The sequence below is a fragment of the Typopeltis vanoorti genome, chromosome 20 (genome assembly GCF_054136105.1).
Source record: "Typopeltis vanoorti isolate ZY-2024b chromosome 20, IOZ_Tvanoo_1.0, whole genome shotgun sequence".
Lineage (NCBI taxonomy): Eukaryota > Metazoa > Arthropoda > Arachnida > Uropygi > Thelyphonidae > Typopeltis > Typopeltis vanoorti.
In genome coordinates, this window is record NC_143568.1 from 89,047,790 (window position 1) to 89,069,034 (window position 21,245).

At 38.1% G+C, this 21,245-nt stretch overlaps 1 protein-coding gene across 1 annotated transcript in view; it reads left to right on the forward strand.

The window, feature by feature from the left end:
* The window catches only part of LOC150095635 (dynein axonemal heavy chain 8-like), a 2,108,518-nt gene that overhangs the window by 1,567,957 nt on the left and 519,316 nt on the right, over positions 1-21,245 (forward strand). The window contains exon 66 of the mRNA XM_090409931.1: positions 7,178-7,267. Coding sequence (XP_090266057.1) covers positions 7,178-7,267 — 90 coding nt within the window. The remainder of the gene's footprint in view (positions 1-7,177; positions 7,268-21,245) is intronic.

The window sequence follows — 21,245 nt, forward strand, 5'->3', positions numbered from 1 at the left end:
CACTTGAGATTCTCCAAACTTCTCCATGGCATTTGTCGTGACATATATGAGCAGATCTTCTGTTGATCAGCAACAAAGGAATCCATACTGGTGGTTGTTTATTAGATGGGTGCCTTCAAGGTAGTGTAGGAGTTGGGAATTGATGATTTTTTCCATTACTTTAGACAGGACTGAGGTGAGTTCTATGGATGGCAGTTGACTTATCACCCTTCTTGGGAATGGGTTGAATATAGGTTGAATATTTCTAGTCTGTGGGATAGATATCAGTGAAGTAAGGGAATATACACAGGTGACAGACGATAGGGGTGAGTTCTATTTGCACAAATTTTCAGGACAACTGGAGAAATGCCATTAGAGCCAGGAGACTTTTTTATTATGTCTAATTTGGACAGTATTTTTCTGGTTGCTTTCTGTCAAAAATTATTGGGGGCATTGTATAATGAGCATCTGGAATGTTTTGGGAATACTTCTTGAGCAAGGTTGTTCCAGAGGACAGAGGTGAATGGAATAAAAGAGGATGAATAGAAGCAGGTTCAGTGTGTTGGCAGTTGCACAGTAAAGGATTGCTGGGCAGCAGCAGCAGTGACCATGGAAGTCATGTTAGAGGTTTAATGGAATATTAACAGCACTGAGAAAGGATTAAAACTAATTTTAATACTTCCAATATTTCGTCTCTGTCACAGAGACATCTTCGGGGATTACAAAAACTTTTTGTAAAAGTTTTTGTAATCCCCGAAGATGTCTCTGTGACAGAGACGAAATATTGGAAGTATTAAAATTAGTTTTAATCCTTTCTCAGTGCTGTTAATATTCCATTAAACCTATAACATAAATTCTTCACAGCACTTAAGCCTCAATACACAGACCATGGAAGTACTTGTTGAATATACACAATGCTGAAACACTGTGCCTGTGAGATAGAGGTTGAAATGTGTCTGTAAGAGAGGGATTGTCTATGACCCTAATTGCACACTTCTAGTTGGCATCAAGGATTTTAAGGGAAGTTTTAGGTGCACCACTCCAACCGTGTGAGCATAATTCTAAATATGGATGGATTTGGGATTCGTATATAGTGAAGAGATAATTGGTGTAAACTAGGCTCTTGAAATGAAAGAGAATACCAAGTTTCTTGGATGCTGAGGAGACTATTGATGTGATCTGTTTATGCCTGGAAAGATTCAAGGCAAACATTAGTGCAACCAAAGATGCCCTCCCGTGATGAGTCTTCAGTCTCCTTGGAGGTGTCACGAATAATAATAATAATGATTTGTGTATTACTGAGGGTAAGGGTAGGTGAGCTGGAATCTCTCTTGCATGCAAAAGGCATGACTGTGTTTGGTGGCAGTGAACATAACAAGATTGTTTTTGCCTGTTGAAAGATAGTATGTAGATCGATGTTTAAGGCATTAATTTTGAATGATCTTATAGCCTGGAATGGCAGAGTACTGTATGGTTTGTCAAATGAGTAGGATGAGTTGAGAGTGCTATCATCTACAAAACTGTGGATGGGATTAGTGGTTATTGTGAGTAGGTCATTTATATGCAGGAGAAAGAGAATAGATAACAGTACAGTGCCTTGAGGCATTCCAGCATTGAAGAGAGGGAGCCATCTACTATGACTTGAAAAGAAAGACCAGGAAAAAAAGCTAGAGCTACCCAATTACAGAAGGTGCATGGAAATGGAAGGATAGTAAATTGTTTAGTAGGCCTTGATGACACACACAGTCAAAAGCTTTGGAAATGTCAGGTGCAACAGCACAAGTCTTTCCAAACCTTTCCATGATATTTGTGCAGTGATGAGTAATATAAGCTATAAAGCAAGTTGGCTACTGATGATTTTCTCCATTATTTTGGAGAGGCCAGAGGTGATGGCAGTTGGTCAGTAGTTTGAATGGCAGACTTCTATTGCCTTTTTTTGGAATAGGATGGATATGCAATTGCTTCCATGCATTAAGATAATTACTTGATGTGTATAATAAATTATAGAGATAATGCTGGATGGGTGTTAGCTCTGGAGCACAATGCTTGAGAACAATTGGAGAGATGCTATAAGGACTGGAAGATTTTTAAGTAGTTTTCTGATGACTTTTCATTGAAAAACTATAGGAAGCATATGGTGCTTGGATTCCAGTATGGTAGCAGATGATTTCTCTTGTTCATCTATGCAGAAGTTTGAGGAAAAATAATGTCAGGAGGTCAACTTTGGGATAAGTAAAAGTGTTGCAATAACAGAAGTTGCACCCTTAGCAAGTGACTAGAAGATGAGTTTTCTGCTGGTGGTCTTTATGAAATCAGATTTGGATCTACTGATGACTGATTTGCATATGTTGAGTCTTTGTCTATCAGTGTATGAAGCAAGAGTTCTTGATGCAAGCCACATGTGGTAAGCTGAATTTTTTTTCTTTGACTACTTTTAAGCATTTTTGGCTGAACCAGGGTTTGGAAAGTGGATGTGGATTATGGGTTGAATGGGAGCTGAAGATCTTCATACCAGTGAGAACAATTTCTGTGACTCGTTCATAGCAAGTGTTAGGGTCAGGTGAGTGGAAGCAATAGTCATGCCAAGGAAAGGAGGAGTAGAAATTCCAGAGATCATCCCATTTGGCTCCTTTAAATGCCAAAGGATTGGGTTCAAGAGTAGATAGAGAGGGGTCCTCTCTGAGAGAGGAGAATTGTATGTAGGTCATTACTTAAAGCAAAGACCTACTTTTTTTTCTTGCTTGGTTGCTGGTGTTGGAGTAGGGGAGCCATTCGGATGGTGGATGTTGAGGAAGATGACCTCATTATTTGGATAGCTGGATTACAGGTGATTGCAGTTTCATGAAAAGGAATGTGAGGAGATCCGAGTGGTTATTAGAAAATAGTAACCATAAAAAATGAATGACTCAAGAATAGTACTATATGGAGATTGTATCATAAATGGTGTGGTGGATTAGAGGGTGCATAAGGTATGTTTTCCAGGAGGTATAATGAACAAGGTAATTGAGGCACTAGATATGAGTGACTCAATATGATATGAGAGAAAATATTTCTCATATCAAAGAGATATGAGAGAAATAAATGTACAAGGCAGTTATTGGTTGTAGTTGGGACAAATGATTTGGTTGAGCATTGGAAGAATATGAGCATGGATATCATCAGATTATTGAAGAGAGGAGTAGCACGTGTTACCCAGGTATGACAATGATGAGTTGCAGTGAAGTGCAAAGATCTTGAATGGAATATTAGTGCAAATGTGTGAAGAGAAAGGTGTGCAGTTTGTGAACGTATGGAAGAAGTTTGAGAGGAAAATGGAGCTGTATAAGAGCAATGGACTACATCATTTGGAAAGGTTGCTGCTGGAGGGGAGCATAATATGTGATCAAACAAGGTATCAGTGGAAGTCAAAGATGATGTGAATGAGCAGAGGAGTGAACTAGGTGAGACTGATGTGGTTGTGAATGGAGAAGAGAATATGACAGGAAAGCAAGCAAGTTAGAAAGGGAAACGAGGGGGGGGAGGTTAGGGGGACAAGGTGCAAGGAGAGCAGATTGTGGAAGTGATAATGAATTCAGGTATGTCGATGGTCAATATAGGAATGGAATGGCTAAGAATACATCGAGGATTGAGTCTGGGAGGCCATGTGGGACAGAAGATGAGTAGACAGGAGCAGGTGAGAAGAAGTCACAGATGTGTAACAGCATGAGAGTTGTTAAGTTTATGTATTTATGGAATGATGGATGTCGAGATCACCCAGGAAGATGACCTCACTATTTTGATAGCTGGATTGTAAATGATCAAGTTTCATGAAAAGGAATGTGAGGAGATCTGAGTTGTTATTAGAAAGTAGTAACCATAAGTAATGAATGACTCAAGAATAGCACTATATGGAGATTCTGTCATAAATGATTCTGTCATAAAAGGTATGTTTTTCAGGAGGAAAAATGGACAGGGTGATTGAAGCACTAGATATGAGTGCCTCAATATGATATAAGAGAAAATATTTCATTTTACAAATATGAATTTGTAAATTTACGAATTCCAGGAGTGTCAGAAATAAGGGAGATGAAATTGTTGCATTGATTGAGTTTATGTGCTCAGAAATAGTTGGAATATGTGAAATATTGGTTGGATCAGAATGACATCTTGATTGGAATAGAAATGGAGGGATATGATGTTTTTCATGAAGATAGGAAAGGCAAGAAGGGAGAAGTACTGCTGATGACAGCAGGGGAATTATGTCCATGCAAGGTTGAGATACAGCAAAAAAAAGTTGCAGTGATTTTGAAGCAGTATGGTATGAAGTGGAAGTTAACAGAATGAGATGTTTGGTGGAGTGTTAGTACAGGCCAAGGAATGTAAAAGGTGAAGATAAAGAAATGTATAGGCAACTTGGCTTAGTGAGAAAGCACATGGCGATTTGAACTATGGCTATATTGACTGGAATGAAGTGATAGCATCATGGAATAAGGAGATTGAATTTTTGAGTTCTAAAGGAACAACAGTATAAGGCAATACATAACAGAAGGTGCACAAGGGTTAAGAGTCTTATATCTAGTTATATCATCAGAGGGTGTGATTGTGAATATAGTGTCTAATCTTACCCCGGTTGGAGAGAGTGACCATGAAGTGATCACATGGATTCCAGCCAGTCACATGAGACCTTCTATAAAGAAGGGATATATGTGGAACTACAAGACTGGTGATTATTATTATTATTGTTATTATGGGTATATCCATGGAGTCAGTAGACTCATCGCAGGGGGACCCAAACTAGCAAAACAATATCTACCATATCTCTTCTTGAATTCATTTACACGAAGAACTCACAACTAAGTCAGGCAATGAATTCCATTCATTCACCACCCTCCAGACAAAAAAACCTTGTTCTCACACCCTTGTTAGCCACACTTTTCTTTAATTTCCGGGGATGACCTCTTGTTCTTCCATAACTATCACACAGCTAAAACATTTCCCCTGCACCAATCTTATAAAAACCTTTTAGTAATTTAAATATTTCTATCATATCCCCTCTTCTCTGTCTATCAACCAACCTCTGCAATCCACAATCTCTCAATCTATCAGTGAGCATTTTTTACATCACTCACCAACTTAGTCACTCTCCTCTGAACCCTCTCCACAGCCTCCTCATGTCCAAGGAATCCAGGTGACGAGACCTGAGCACAGTAATCCAAATGTGAAGTATCAAAGCTTTGTAAATGGAAAGCTTAGGAAACAAATGGGAGCTATAGTATGGAAAGAGAAGTTGAGTGAGAGGAATATAGACACTACATGGGCATTGATCAATAGCTATTTAACAACAGCAGTGTCTGAGTGTATTCCAAAGATGAAAAGCTAAACAAGGTAGGAGTAAAATGGATGAATAAAGACAAGCGAGAAATCTGGAAGAAGATAGTACTGTGAAGGCAACATAAGATGAATGTTGGTAATGATCAGTTATGAAGAGTACAAAGAGGAGGACAGAATAGTCACTTGATTAGTAAAGACAGCAAATATGAAGTATGAGCAGATATTAGGCAATCAAGCTAAGAAAAATCCTACTGAGTTCTTTCAATATGGGGCAAGTAGAATCAAAAATGACTATGGGAGGATGATGCTAGTTGATGACTGGCAGATTACCAAAGCAGAGGATATAGTTGAATTATTCAATGAGCAATTTATCAGTGTAGTCTAGTTCATGTAGAAATGGAGCTGCTAGATCTGCTCATACTTTTGATGTTCTGTTTGGCAGTCCCACATACAGACTACAGACAGTTCTTAAGATAATAGTTTAAATTATCCAATGGCAGTCATCATGGGAGGAAGCAGTGGCAGAGATAAAGACTGAAATTTTACTTTGACAGTCTAGTTAACATAGAAAAAGAAGAGAATTCTTGCTAGGTTCCCATAGGGCTGATGATCTACCTATCTTAAAAAAATGCAACATAGATGTCCCCATTTGTCATGTTCTGTTGAGGTGCCGAAACTTCACACGAGAGAGGAATGAAAGTTTTATGTATATGTTCGAGCCATATACTCTCAAGCAAATGTTATCAGACTTGAACCATTTGCATGACATTTTTAACTTTTTACAAAGAATTAATTTATTATTATTATTATTATTATTCAGGCCTCCATTTACTCATTATGGGAGTTCCCTCCTAGGAAACACAAAGTCTATCATACCACTCCTTAAACTCATTGACCGTTCTCGCTCTCACCACTCTGTCAGGTAATCCATTCCATGGTTCAACCACCCTCCATGCAAAGAATGATAATAGCTCCTAACTTCCAGGGATGGTCCCCTTGTCATCACTCCTTCCCATTTGTTGAAAGTTTTTCCACTTAGTTACATTATAAATAAAAATGCCAAGAAATTATATTCTTGGTTTCATCCTTTATCCAAGTGCAAGCAAACGAAGTTTGTGCATGAAGCATCTTCATGACAGGGCAACTTGCGTTGCATATAGAGGCTACTGACTTCACATCAATTGCCTAAATATCCCATAATACAATGCCACATATCCTCACAGACATGTATAATGCTATGCATTATGGGAAGGGCCACTATCCAGGTGGTTTCATCCTTTATCAAAGTGTAAGCAAACAAAGTTTGTGAAGTCTCTGTTATACATGTCTGTAAGGATATATGCATTGCATTATGGGATACTAAGGCAATTGATGTCAGGTTATTAGCCTCTATATACAAATTGCCATGTCGTGAAGTTGCTTCATGTGCAAACTTTGTTTGCTTACACTTGGATAAAGGATGAAACCAAGAATATAATTTCTTGGCATATTTAATTTACAAACACATTTGATTATCAATTATATTTATATAGAGATACTGCATTGCTTAACTTAATTTATTTTTCTACATTACATATTATTTACTAATTTATCTCTTTATGGCTATTTATTAGTACTTTGTGTATGTTGCTGTAACTTTTGATATAGTACAATATGACCTTTGGTGTCCTTGACCCAATATACCATAAATCACATCCAACACCGTCATCTACAGTTCCTATTTGATTTCATTAGTGATCCATTATGTAAAAGTAGTTTTTGCAATTTGTTGTTTACTTAGTGGGCTGCTTTCTTGATTGGTTAATCATAAATATTGATTTCTAATGAAACTTTAATAAAAAATTAAATAGCAATCAGTTTACATTGATTTTGATTTGATTTCAATCAGGTAAAAGTTGGTGATAAAGAAGTTGATGTGATGAAGACCTTCATCTTATATATCACTACCAAACTGCCAAATCCACTGTTTTCTCCTGAGGTAAACACTCATTTTTAATGTATGTATTTTATTATTATTACTATTATTAACAACATCATTGGTATCATTCTCATCATGGGTCTCATTCAACTGCCAATTGCTATTGTATATGTTGAACCTTACTTATTCACACTCTGTATTTATAACACACTTCAACAATGCATTCTATCCCCCTGTCATCCTCCTTGTAAAAAGTAAAGGAAAAAAAACCTGCTCCTCTATGTTCACTGTTCTCTTATAAAACATTCCATAGATGACATCCCATTCCTCACCTTATATCCTCTACTCTGCATATAATCCCTGTCCATATTAATCCTGCTTTTAAATCCACTCACTTATTTAAATATCATTATCATATGACCTCCTTTCAGCCTCTCCCTGTGTGCTCCCATAACCAACATTTATATGGTTATAGGAAGATACTATATTATTTAATCATATTTTGAACATTCTAAAGAGTTGCATTGTCACACTGAAAACAAAGTGACTAAATTTTGCTGAGTACTAAAACCACATGTCGTGTCTATTTTTCATTGGCCTTATTATAGAAATTTGAATCTTATGCATAGAATGGTGTCATTAATGGTAATATTCAGAAAATATAAAGTGTTGTCACTTTGTTACAATGTAAAATGTACTTCCCAAGAACTTACTTTCTTGTTTAATCCTTTATCCAAATGTAAAGAAACAATGCTGGCACATGAAGAATCTTCTCAAGTACACAACTTATATACAGAGACTAATGACTTCACATCAATTACCTCAGCATCCCTTAATGCAAAGCCACAATTCCTTTTGGATATATATAATGTTATGCATTATGGGAAAAAAGATCACTATCCAGACCAATTTTTCCCTTATTAAGTCTCATCAGTGGGAGCCAGAGCAAGAAAGAAAATAGGATTGAATTAATGCACAAGTCATATATTTTTCATATACAACAGGAAAAGAGTGTATTACCTTATTATTAAAATACTCTGGACCAGCGATAGTCATAGAAAGTTTCTTCACTTGGTTAGATAAAATACACTTTCCAAGAAATTATATTCTTCTTCAATCCTTTACCCAAGTTAAAACAAATAACATTTGTGCATGAAGTATCTTCACAACAAGACTGCTTGTATGTAGAGGCTATTGACTTCCCATCGATGTCTCAGTATGACATAGCAAACTTCATAAAACATAGGAAAGGCAAAGGAAACTTCCTTTCAGACATTTATATTGCTTAGCGGTAAAGGAAGGATCACCAAACAGACCTACATTATGGCATACTAAGGCAGTCGATGTAGAGTCATTAGTCTCTATATGCAAGTTGCTAACTAGAAACTACTAACTACTAACTAGAAAATACAAAGCCCATCATATCACTCATTGACCGTTCATGCTCTCACCACGTTATCAGGCAATGCATTCCAAGGTTCAACCATCCTCCATGTGAACAAACCAGTCCTTATCCTGTTGCTCACGACTTCCTTTTGTGACTTCCAGGGATAGCCCCTTGTCTTCACTCCTTCCCCCTGTTCCACCAAATGAAAGAACTCCCCATTGTCAACCCTGTAACTACTTCTCAACAGTTTATGTCTCAATCATATCATCCCTCCTTTACCAAACTCTGCAGCTCACATTCTCTCAGCCTATCCTCATAACCAACATTATATAGTCCTGAAACCATCTTTGTTATCTGCCTCTGTATTCCTTCCACAGGTAATTTATCCTAATTTATCCTCTTCAAATCCTGGGGACCAAACTTGAGAACAATAGTCCAAGTGTGGTCTGATCAGGGTCTTATACAATGGAATGATAACTATTTTATCTCTCAAGGTCAGCGTCCATCTCAGTATTGCAACAATCCTTGAGTGTTGTACGGAGAATTTTTAGTAAGAGGTGTGATAGATGAGAGTTTGACAAAATCGTACCAACCTGGTGCGAACATTAAGGATGTAAGTGAGTCAATTAGAATGCAAAAGCAGAGGGTGAAAGAATTGATAGTAGTAGCAGGAACAAATGCTTTGAAAGGAGACAAAATGCCTATGAGAGAGGATTTGAAGGAATTACTTGAGGTAGCAAAAGAGAAGAGTGAGAGATTTAGGATGGTGAGTCTGTTGCTGCGGTATGACAGTGAAGAGTATAGAAGGAGGGCCAAAATTGCTAATGACTTTATGCATGGATTATGGAGGAGGAGTGGTGTGGAATTTGTGGATGTGTGGAGTGAGTTCGATGGGCGAAAGGATTTATATAAGAGGGATGGTTTACATTTGAATGGATTTGGTGTACGAAGACTTGAAAAGGTGTTGTTGAATGAAGTGGATGTGCAGAATCAGGGAAACTAGAGTTACTAAGGTGGGGGGGGGGGAGTAGATATGCAGACCTTAGGGAGATAGTAGAGTGTATGAATGTGTGTAATATGCCCGAGCGAGTACGAAGGACAACAAATCAGAATGGGATAGTTAGCATAAGGCATCAAAATAGGGATGGGACAAACGAGCTTCTGAAATTCATGTATCCTAATGCCAGAAATATTAGGAACAAGAACGAAGAATTTTTGGCCTTGGTTGGCACTTCCAGGCCACACGTTATTGGCATTATTGAAACATGGCTAACAGAAGATGATATAGTGTTGGATCCTACTTCTTCTCAATCTATACTTTGGATCCGACATGATTACTATTACGATGTTCTTGACTAAAAATAGTTGCTAGTTGATTTCTAATTCAAATATAAAGAAAATTTATATTTAAAGACTGCGCCACTTTATATCTGAATTAGTTCAAAAATTGAAGATAAACCAACTCTCAACTACCTTTCCTTTATATGTTGTTATTATATATACTGGCCAAGTATATTTAACTAACTTAATTCACCCGCTTTGGTTTGAATATTTTTATGGATGGTGCAGTAAAAGAGATTCAGGCAAAATACAACTTTAGATTAACAAAAACAAACATTTAATTTTAAAATCACAAATTTTACACTTAACTTCAAATCAGTAATTAAGATATCACAAACATTTTAACTTCTCTGATAAATTCAATCATACAACTCAAACAACAGTAAATCTGTTATCTCTATAATACAGTCTTCTCACAGTTCCTTAGGTTCCAAATACGACAAAAATTGCAGTAACACCTTCACAAACAAACACTTTTAAATTTACACTTCAGCTAATTTCTGCAATAGTCACTGTTAGTATAAGGAAACTCTAGGATGAAACTCACACACTTCTCTGCAAAAGAATATTAATGGTTGGAATAATCTTACCGATAATCTTCTTTCTTCATAAACTTACGCACAAACATTTTTTTATAACTGTAAACACTTTGAGCAGTATACGGCACTCATTAAAATAAATCTTCTAAGCAATAACTGAATTAATCATCGGTCACTACACACATAAACAAACGTTCTTGCATGAAGTACTACTGATCACTCATGAAAGGCAACACACAATAATTCTTAACTTGAGGTTCTATATGCACAGTTGCTTATTCCTCCGGCATTCAAATAATTCTTTAGGCACTATAATTCTAACCACAGCTAACAGTATACTTTAACTTCACAGCTTCTACTATTCTCTAGAAACTTCGTACTTTGCTTCAAGGTTTCGTATGTCCTTGAAAGGTCGGCGCTGAAATTAATTCTCAACTCAAGTATCGCTAGTCTATTTAATAGTCTCTCAGCTGTTTTTCGTAGCTATAATTGTTATTCTACAACTTATTGGCTAACTGCTTCTCGACTAGTAGACTTAAAATAGCTGCTTGAGTGACTTGCCGACTCTCTAATATCATACTCTGATTGCCGAATGCTCCGATTCCAACCTAATGCCAATCCTCTCCTTTCTCTCTCTCTTAATCTATCTCTCTCTCTCCTCTATATTTTCAGCGTTCTTCCTTTTTATATCCATTCTTCCCACCTAAATTGTTCTCGTGATCTCTTTATATAAACATCAGCTTTTCTCCCTCACGTACTGTTCCAAACTCGTGCAGGCTATCTAGCATACGTTTCCATGACAACAAAACAAAACATAATAAAATTGGGGTATTGCATAACGTTAAACTTCTACAAACAGGAATAAATAAAGAATATTTACATTTCAATTAATGTGCAGTTAAATTATCAAATATAAATTCTATATTTGCATAGAAATAAGCTAAATAGCTTGATAATATTTTAACACAGAGTTTTTCTACTAATGATACATATATTCTTGATTAAATAATTAAATATTAGATAAAATTAATGGTAGTTATATGAATATTAAATTATAAACAAGTGATTTGCATTAAATAATATTACAAATGTAGCCTTTGCTATGGTGGATTATGTTGGATTCTGAGGAGAGTATTAATAATTTAAATTTCTCTTCATTCAGAATCCAACAATAGCTAGTGGTATTGAATGTGAGGGGTATGATGTGTTCACTCCTGAACACACCATACCCCTCACATTGACAGGGAGAATAAAATGGGGGGGAGGAGTGTTATTGATGATAGCTGATGAGCTGCAGCCAAGGAGAATAGGAGTGGAACTGTAGGATAGAGAAAATAGCCCATTTGAGGCTATTTGGTGTGAGATTGAGGCTAGCAGAACAAAATAAACAGTTGGGTGCTGCTATAGACCAGGTAATGGAATAGATGGTGGAGTTAGTATGCATAAGCAAATAGAAGAAATGAGTGGAAGGAGGGTAATTATTATGGGAGATTTCAACTATGGTAACATTGATTGGAAGAAGGAGAGGACACATGGGAGGAAGGAATTGGATGTTATGCAGTAATTAAGGGATAACTATTTGAGACAGCATGTAATGGAAAATACTAGGGATCAGAGAATGCTTGACCTAGTAATTACATCTGAGAATTTGGCTGTAACGAATATGACCACATTGCCACCAATTGGTGAGAGTGATCATGGGTTCTTGACTTGGGAGGTGGCTAATGGTGTGGAATTTACAGTTAACACAGGGTATATATGGAATTATTGGGCTGGTAAGTATGACAAGCTTAGGAATTTGGTTCAGTGCCATGGCATGTAAAACTGCAAGGGCTGGATGTTGATAGTTAATGGGAGGCAGTTAAAAAGTGTTTGCAGGAGGCAAGGCTGACTGTATACCTAGAATCCAAATAATAAATCGAGTAGGGGTTAAATGGATGAATAACACCATTAAGCTTGAGCTGCAAAAAAAAAAAAAAACAACTGTGGAGGGAATTTAAGGAGAAAGGTGACTGGCAGGCACATGAATGGTATAAAGCGCAGGCCAGAAGGGTAACGAGTGTGGTAAGAAAAGCAAAAGCAGATTATGAAAGAACATTAGCCATGCAGGCTAAAAGAATCCCAAACAGTTTTTTCAACATGTTGCAAGTAAAAGAAAAAATGTATATGGCAGAATGATTTTAAAGAATGCCGATGGTCGGGAAGTAATTAAAAATACAAACTTATTTAATACTGACCATTTTACAAACATCTTACATTATAGCCTACCAGTTTCACCAGCAAACTGTCTAGCTTTTTCAAGGTGTTTACAGAAAGACATAAAAACTAGTAAATGCAAATTGAAAGGAACATAAAAATGTTGTAAATAAACTAGTAGCTAAGGTTACACGTTCGCGTGACAGAGACTGAAAGGACTTATTGTTCTTATTCATTATCACGCATGCTTGTTTGTTGTAAATGTGTAATGTGATTACTCACTAGCTGTAGTTCAGATGGATTTAGAGAGAGGATCAGGTTTTTCCACAAACTGTTTAGGATTGAACCCTGATTTCTGTTGAGGTTTCTGCCAGTTATTAACACTGTTGTGGTTTCCTTGAATAAACGATGTCTATAGTCATCGTCCAGATATGGCATGGAACTGTTTTGCCACTCAATCCTGTGGTTAGACTTACAGAAATAATGTGCTAAGCCGGAAGAGATACTTCAGTTGTGGTTTACATCACCAACATGTTCTTTTTGTCTGATTTCCAAACTCCGTGAACTTTGTTCGATGTAGGCAAGACCATAGGAGCAAGGAACGTAATATACTCCTGGATATTTGTAGAATTGCACCTTATCTTTTGGGGATCCTAAAACTTGTCTGATGCTGGTTGTTGGTTTGAAGACCACTCTGATGTTGTAGGCTCTTAGTATTCTGTCTATTTGATAAGAAATTGACTTGATGAAAGGGATCACTACAGTAGAAATGTGCTGGGAGCTTGATTCTTCTTGTCTGGGATTGTCACCATATAGATATTTTTTGATGATGTTTGGAGGATATCCATTTTATGATAATGTGTTGGCTATTAGTGAGAGTTCAGGCTGTGTATCCTCCTCTTCTGATATAAACTTTCTGGCCCTATGTTTCAACATGTGGATAATGCTCGGTTTGCGTGTCTTGTGATCGTTTGAAGTATAATGAAAATAAGTATAGTCTCTGGGAAAATGAAAATATATACAGGGTGTTCGGGATAAATTTGACAGTTTCGTAAGAAAAAAGAAAATCTTCTTTGTATCTATTAAATTTAATGAATTGACAAAAAAACATTACAGGCAGAGTTAATTACAATACTATCAACAAGATTTACTCAAAATAACCACCATTAGCATCGATCACAGCTTCAATTCTGCTTCGGAACCTCGAACAAGCTGATGCTACAGTCTCCCTGGGAAGGGCCGCAAAAACTGTTTTAATTTTATCCATTAACTGGGCTTTTGTATTACTGGAAGTGCGATTGGTGTCTTTTTCAACTGCGCCCCATACAAAATAATCCATGGGGTTAAGGTCTGGGGAGTTTGGAGGCCAAACATTTGGACTGGTGAAGTCGTAGAAATTTTCAGACAACCATTTTTGACTTTTCCCAGAGGTGTGGCAAGGGGCCGAATCCTGCTGCCATACATACGGCCTACCATTGGCTACCCTTGTTATCCAGGGCTTGACTACAGTTAGCAACTCCACGAACAAAGCCCGAATTCCAATGCCAGGGTTCTTCAACACCTGTTCCTGCAGATTTGCGAGGAATTCTGCTGTACGAACGCAATCAGATCGTCTGCTAGGGATCTTTCTTCTTGCTACATCCTCGTAGTCACCATTGCAAGTCTCTAGTTCATGCCTGATTGTTTTTACTGTATTCAGGGAGCATTGGGCAGCAGTCGTAATATCCTTATTTTGATGGCGGGCACGAATCATCATGATACAAGTTATTCTCTTCCATGATTCAGGTGGGTTCCAGCTATCCATCCTTTCTGACATCTTGTATATGAATGAAGAAGGGTCCAAACTTTTAAATGAAGAGAAGTGTGTGTTAATACATGTAACTTACGGAAAAATATAATTAATTATAAATATGTCAAATTTATCCCGAACACCCTGTACATAATGAAAATATCTTCCAGTATCTGTGGGCTTTCTGTAAATAGATAATTTGACACTATTTGATTGTTTCTTTATCAAGATGTCTAAAAAATGCAGTTAGCTGTTGTTTTCCACTTCCAGAGTGAATTTTATCTTGTTATGTATTGAGTTGATTTTATTCACAAACGATTTTAGGTTTTCTAAGCTGCCTTGCCATATAATGAAAATATTGTCAACATATCTCCACCATATAGATCAGTGATGGGGAACCTCTGACATGCGTGTCAGCACTGACATACTTGAGGTTTTCAGGTGACACACCTTGGATATTGAAAAATATTGGTATTCTGATGAAAAAACTGCGATAAATCGTGTAAGATCGCTCTCAGTTAAGCCAAAGGTAGGTTTCGGTTCATTGAAACAATTATATTTTATAGTTAGCCTATTTCTATTTTATTTTGTAGTTAGAGCCAAAGCTCTTCTAATAATTTTCTCTTCTACATACTCTTGTGAAACTGTATTTTCTGCCTTAAATAATATCAAATTGAAAGGGAGAAATAGATTGAGCAATGATATGAGCACTGCCTATGTAGCATTAAAATGTACGCTATAGCCCTTCTATAAAGAAACTTTTTCCAGTACTCAGCAACAGAAAAGTCATTAAATGTAATGTAAGTTTGTAATTTCATTTTATTAAATTAATTGTATAATATGAATTCATAGATTTTATATCAATGTCCTATTAAATAAATAGCCTAATATGATATGTATTATTATTATCATTATTATTACGGGCGACTCCAGGGAGTCCTTAGACTCATCAAGGGAGACCCTAAACATCATGTCCACACAACTATACGACATTCTCACAGTATCTATCTATCAATCGACCAACCTTCGCCGGCAAAGGTTGGTCGATTGGTAGAGCCTCTGCTACTAATGGCTCAGTTAAGTAAGTTTGAGCACGGTTAGTAGTTGGAAGTGGACCAATCGTTCGATGCTGTTGGCACACTCTTCCTCGATGAGTCTTTGGACTCCCTGGAGGTGTAAAATAATAATAATATCATACGTTGCCTTGAACTCACTCACTGTCATATCACCCACAACAGACTCTAGCAGCTTATTCCACTCATTTACCACTCTAAAAGTAAAGAACCCAGCTCTAACACCCCTGCTAACGACACTCTTGCCCAGCTTCCATAGGTGCCCTAGTTCTCCCACCACCAGTCCTGATCTCAAAAATATCCTCTGAATTAATCCTATAGAAACCCTTTAGCAATTTGAATGTCTCAATCATATCCCCCCTTTTCTGCCTATCAACTAATTTCTGCAACCCACAAATCTTCAACCTGTTCTCATATGGTTCATTCCATAGACCCGTTATCATCTTAGTCACTCGCCTCTGGATCGTCTCCACCTCCTCCCCATCAAGAAGTAACCTAGGTGACCAAATCTGGACACACTAGTCGAGATGAGGTCTTATCAAGGCTCAGTACAGAGGAACAATAACTTGCTTGTCTCTGCTCGTCAAAGTATTTTTCAACAACCAAGTGAGTTGATGAGCTGATTTAGCTACTTTTGCAATGTGCCTTCTAAACTTCATCTCCCTATCCACCAACACTCCCAAGTCCCTGGCCTCATCAATCTCCTGGAGACCAGTTCCACCAATATGGTATACTGCTGCTAATCTTTTCACCACATTTTGTCACATTAAATTGACATCCATTCTCCTTAACCCAGAACTCCAATCTATCCAAGTCATCCTGCAAGATTTTGACATCTTCTGCATTCACTATCGCCCTACCCAACTTTGCATCATCAGCGAACAAATTAACTGTTCTTCTTGGATCCCTCCCTATATCGTTAATGAACAAATTAAACAGCAGTGGTCCAAGAACAGAACCCTATGGCACACCACTAGTCACAGGCCATCTTTTGGACTCTACTCCTGAATAAACTACTCTTTGATATCTCTCCATCAACCACCCACCTATCCATCTCACCAACCCTATATCCATTCCCATATATTATAGTTTACGGATTAGAATTCCATGTGGTAACCTGTCAAACGCCTTTGCCAGGTCCAGCAGTCCACCCATTACCCTTATCCAGTTCAGCCATCACCTTGTTATAAAACTTGAGCAAGTTACTGAGGCATGATCTACCCTTCAGAAAGCCATGCTGTCCCCCGTACAGTATCTCATTTTCATCAATCCATTCCTGTATTTTTCCCTTGACTACTTTCTCCAATGACTCCTGATATGCTGATCGGTCGGTAATTTGCAACCATAGTCTTGGATCCTCATTTATGCAGTGAAACTATTTTCCCCTCTTTCCACACCTTCGGGACTAAACTAGACCCGAGACTCAGATTAAACTACATGGTCAAGGGCACTGATAATTCCTTAGCTGCTCACGCAAGACCCGTGCCGATATACCAGCCAATCCCGCAGATGTATTCACATTAAGGTTCTGTAATAGACTATTCACCTCCACTTCATTCATCACAATTCCCGTGTAAACTAATGGTTCCTTCATTTTTTCAATGTCACCACCTGGATGATATACTTTTGCAAAGTGCTCGCTCAGTAACTCCACTATATCGACTGATTCAGTGACCTCCTTGCCATCGTCATTACATAAAATCATTTTGCCGTGTACAGTTTTTTTCCTTACTTGCAGCATATTGAAAGAACTGTTTGGAATTCTCTTTAGCTTGCATAGCTAGTTTCCTTTCATAATCCGCTTTTGCTTTTTTACCACACTCGTTACCCTTCTGGCCTGCACTTTATACCGTTCGTGTGCCTGCAGGTCACCCCTTTCTTTAAATTCCCTCCACAGTTGTTTCTTTTTTTGCAGCTCAAGCTTAATGGTGTTATTCATCCATTAAACTCCTACTTGTTTTACTATTCGGACCCTAGGTATACAATCATCCATAACCTCCTGTAAATGCTTCTTGACCACCTCCCATGCCCTATCGACATAAGTTTGTCATACTTGCCTGCACGGTAATTCCACATATACCCCGTCTTATCTCTTTTCTAAATCACTTAGGGAATTGAAACAACATAGATCCGAATATAAATTAAATTATTCTTTAATAAATATTTCCAATATTTCGGCAACGTCATGTTGCCATTTTTAAAAGGAACTTACAAAAAGGCACATGCATGCAGGCACTACAACACAGTAACTGAGAATGAAGATATGAAGTATCGTTCTCCTAGAAGTCCTGATGGTGCCCTCTAGCAGGCTAAGTAGATGTTCTTGGCTGAAGATCTGCTGATGTATGCCTCCCAAATTTGGGGCAGTCGCATACAACCAAATTTGTTGAGGTTTGGAGAGTTTCTTAGGGCTGAGGCTGATTCCATAAATAGTCTTTCGAATTTGTATTTGCTACGGCGTATTACTGGAGCTTTCTTCCACCGTATTCTGTGGTGTGTATCCAGAGCGTGGTCTGCAAGACCAGAATGGCTGTACTTGTGAAACCGGATGTAGTCCTTGTGTTCAGAAATTCTGATATTCACTGTCCTGCCTGTTTGGCCAAAGTATGACAGTTTACAACTGCAAGGGACCTGGTATACACCATGTAGGTCTAGGGGAAGTGGTTGGTCTTTGGTGGAGCAGATAAGGGATGCCAATTTTCTGTAAGGCCTGTAACAGGAGGTGAGGTCATGTTTTTTTAAAATTTTGGTAATTTTTTCCAAGGTGCCTCAGATGTAGGGAACGGTGATGGATTTAGAGAGTAATCTTTGTTGTGGAGGGGGGGAGGGGGACTGTGGTTTGTAGGTTTTAATATTTTTTGGATATTTTTTGGGGGGGTGGGCAGGTAGCCATTAGCTGAGAAAGTGTTGAGGATGTGATTTAGTTCAGTGTTTAGGGCCATGTCGTTAGAACAGATTAGTTTAGCCCTGTTGTATAGTGTTTTCACCACTCCGTATTGTTGTGAGGGGGGGGGGGGAGGATTGTTGTTGAATGTATCTGCCTGTATGGGTGGGTTTTCTATAAACTGAGAAAACCAAGGTTCCATCAGGTTGGCGGGTGACTAGTGTGTCTAGGAAAGGGAGGCTATTGTTTTCCTCTTGTGGGGCAGAGGCTAAGGCTTTTTCTTCAAAGGTCTCCATAAAGAAATTGGCCAAGGGTGGGGAGAGTGGTGACCCCATGGCTGTCCCCTCTATTTGTTTGTAGAATTTCCCTGCCAAACGAAATAGCCTGAGTTCATTGTGAACTGAAATAGGGCTGAAATAGAAAATTTAGCTTGGATTAGCTCTAAAGTATCCTTGAGTGGGACATTTGTGAATAAGGAGGAGACGTCAAAGCTGACCAATATGTCAGTATGTTGGAGTGTAAGGTTTTCTATGCTGGCTTTGAAGTGGACTGAGTTTTTTATGTGTGATGGAGTGTTGCCAGTATAGTGTGTGAGCTCTTTGGCCAAATGTTTAGCTAATTTGTATGTGGGGGAATCAATGCCATCCACTATGGGACGTAATGGCACATTTTCTTTATGTATTTTTGGGAGTCTGTAAATACCGGGGGGGGGGGGGGGGGTATGGAGTTAAATGGCTTTAATCTGTTGGTAACTTCTACAGGCCAAGAAGTGACTTTCTTAAGGAGCCTGTGAAGTTTTATGATTTGTGAGTTGGTGGGATTGTATTTGATAGGGAGGTAATCGATATGGAATTATTTTTGAAAATGGCAACGTCACGTTGCCAAAATATCGGAAATATTTATTAAAGTATAATTTAATTTATATTCGGATCTATGTTGTTTCAATTCCCTAAGTGATTTAGAAATGCATAACCAACGTATAAGCCTGTCTACGAGAATCAACATCATCCACGGAGATACAATCGCACGGAAGGCCTGCCAATATGGTCAAATGAAGTTGAAGCTGTATAGACAATTAAATCGTCTAACTTTCCTGAAACGCTGCCGGGATAATAAAGTAATCCCAAACTGTGTAAAATTCAAGCACCGTTTTGTTTCACAAAAAGCTCTTCGTATATATAACTGCACTAGCTACACGTTGCTTTGCGAACAAATCACCGCCACGCATTTTCTCTTAGCGGAAATTAACGAAGCTATTCGTGCCTTCGAAGATGAACTTTGTACACTTTAAATCACGAACTGTGGTCTATTTTACATGACATCTCGTGTATCGCTGCAGACAAAGAATTTGAAAAAATACAAGGCCGACAGATGAAAAAATTCGAAAAATTAAAAAAGAATTCTACCGTCAATTCAAAACTTGCTACCAACACCGTAATCACCCTTTCTTCAGTCACCCTGAAGCCTGAAGCACTCAACGCACCTTCACGTTGCCACAACTTTGCCATTGCTCCCAGAAAAATACCTACTGAAGATATTATGATCCAGATCAAAAGGGGAATCCGCCATCTTCCACATCAAATCGCCAACAGTGTAAGACTGGATATAGCTTGTGTCCTTTCCAAAGCAAGACCACCAAAAACCAACATATCCAACAAGGAATTTAAAGCTCTACAGGAAATGAGGAAAAATAAAGGATCAGTTTTCACCAAAGTGGATAAGGGAAATGCAACTGTAGTACTTAACCAAAAGGACTACAAAGGTAAGCTTAATGCTCTTCTATTAGATAGGGCTACTTACCTCCCTATCGAATACAATCCCACCAACTCACAAATCAGAAAACTTCACAGGCTCCTTAAGAAAGTCACTTCTTGGCGCCTGTTGAAGTTACCAACAGATTAAAGCCATTTAACTCTATACCCCCCCCCCAGTATTTACGGACTCCCAAAAATACATAAAGAAAATGTGCCATTACGTCCCATAGTGGATGGCATTGATTCCCCCACATACAAAAGTGATTTAGAAATGCATAACCAACGTATAACGGCCTGTCTACAACAATACCCTGTCTTAATAGAAAATTCCACATCTTTAGCCACCTCCCAGGTCAAGACCTTATGATCACTCTCACCAATAGGTGGCAACATGGTCATATTCATTACAGTCAAATTCTGAGATGCTGTTACCAGGTCAAGCACTCTCACACACCTAGTATTTTCAATTACATGCTGTCTCAGATAGTTATCCCTTAATAATTGAATAAAATTCATTTCCTTCCTCTCATGTGTCCTCTCCTCCTTCCAATCAATGTTACCATAGTTGAAATCCCCCCATAATAATTACCCTCCATCCAATTATTTCATCAATTTGTTTATGCATACTATCTCCACCATCTATTCCATCACTTGGTCTATAGCAGCACCCATCTGTATATTTTATTCTGCTGTCTCAATCTCACACCAAATAGCCTCAAATAAGCTCTTTTCACTATCCTGTGATACAACTTCAATTCTCCTTGGCTGCAGTTCAAATGTATAAGTCACCATCTATGATTATGTAGTTAAATTTATTATTAATATTATTATTTCCCAAGACTTCATGTAGTCAAAGACTCATCTGGGAGGTCCTTTTATCTCACACACATCTCATCATACCGTGTCTTAAACACACTCAAACTCCTTGCAGACCCCACACTCTCAGGCAAGGCATTGCAATCATTCACAACTCTGCATGAAAAAAACCTGCCTCTCACTCCCCTACTCACACCCTCTTTATACAGTTTCCAGGGACGACCTCTGGTTCTCCCGCTAGTCTCTGTAGAACTTCTCC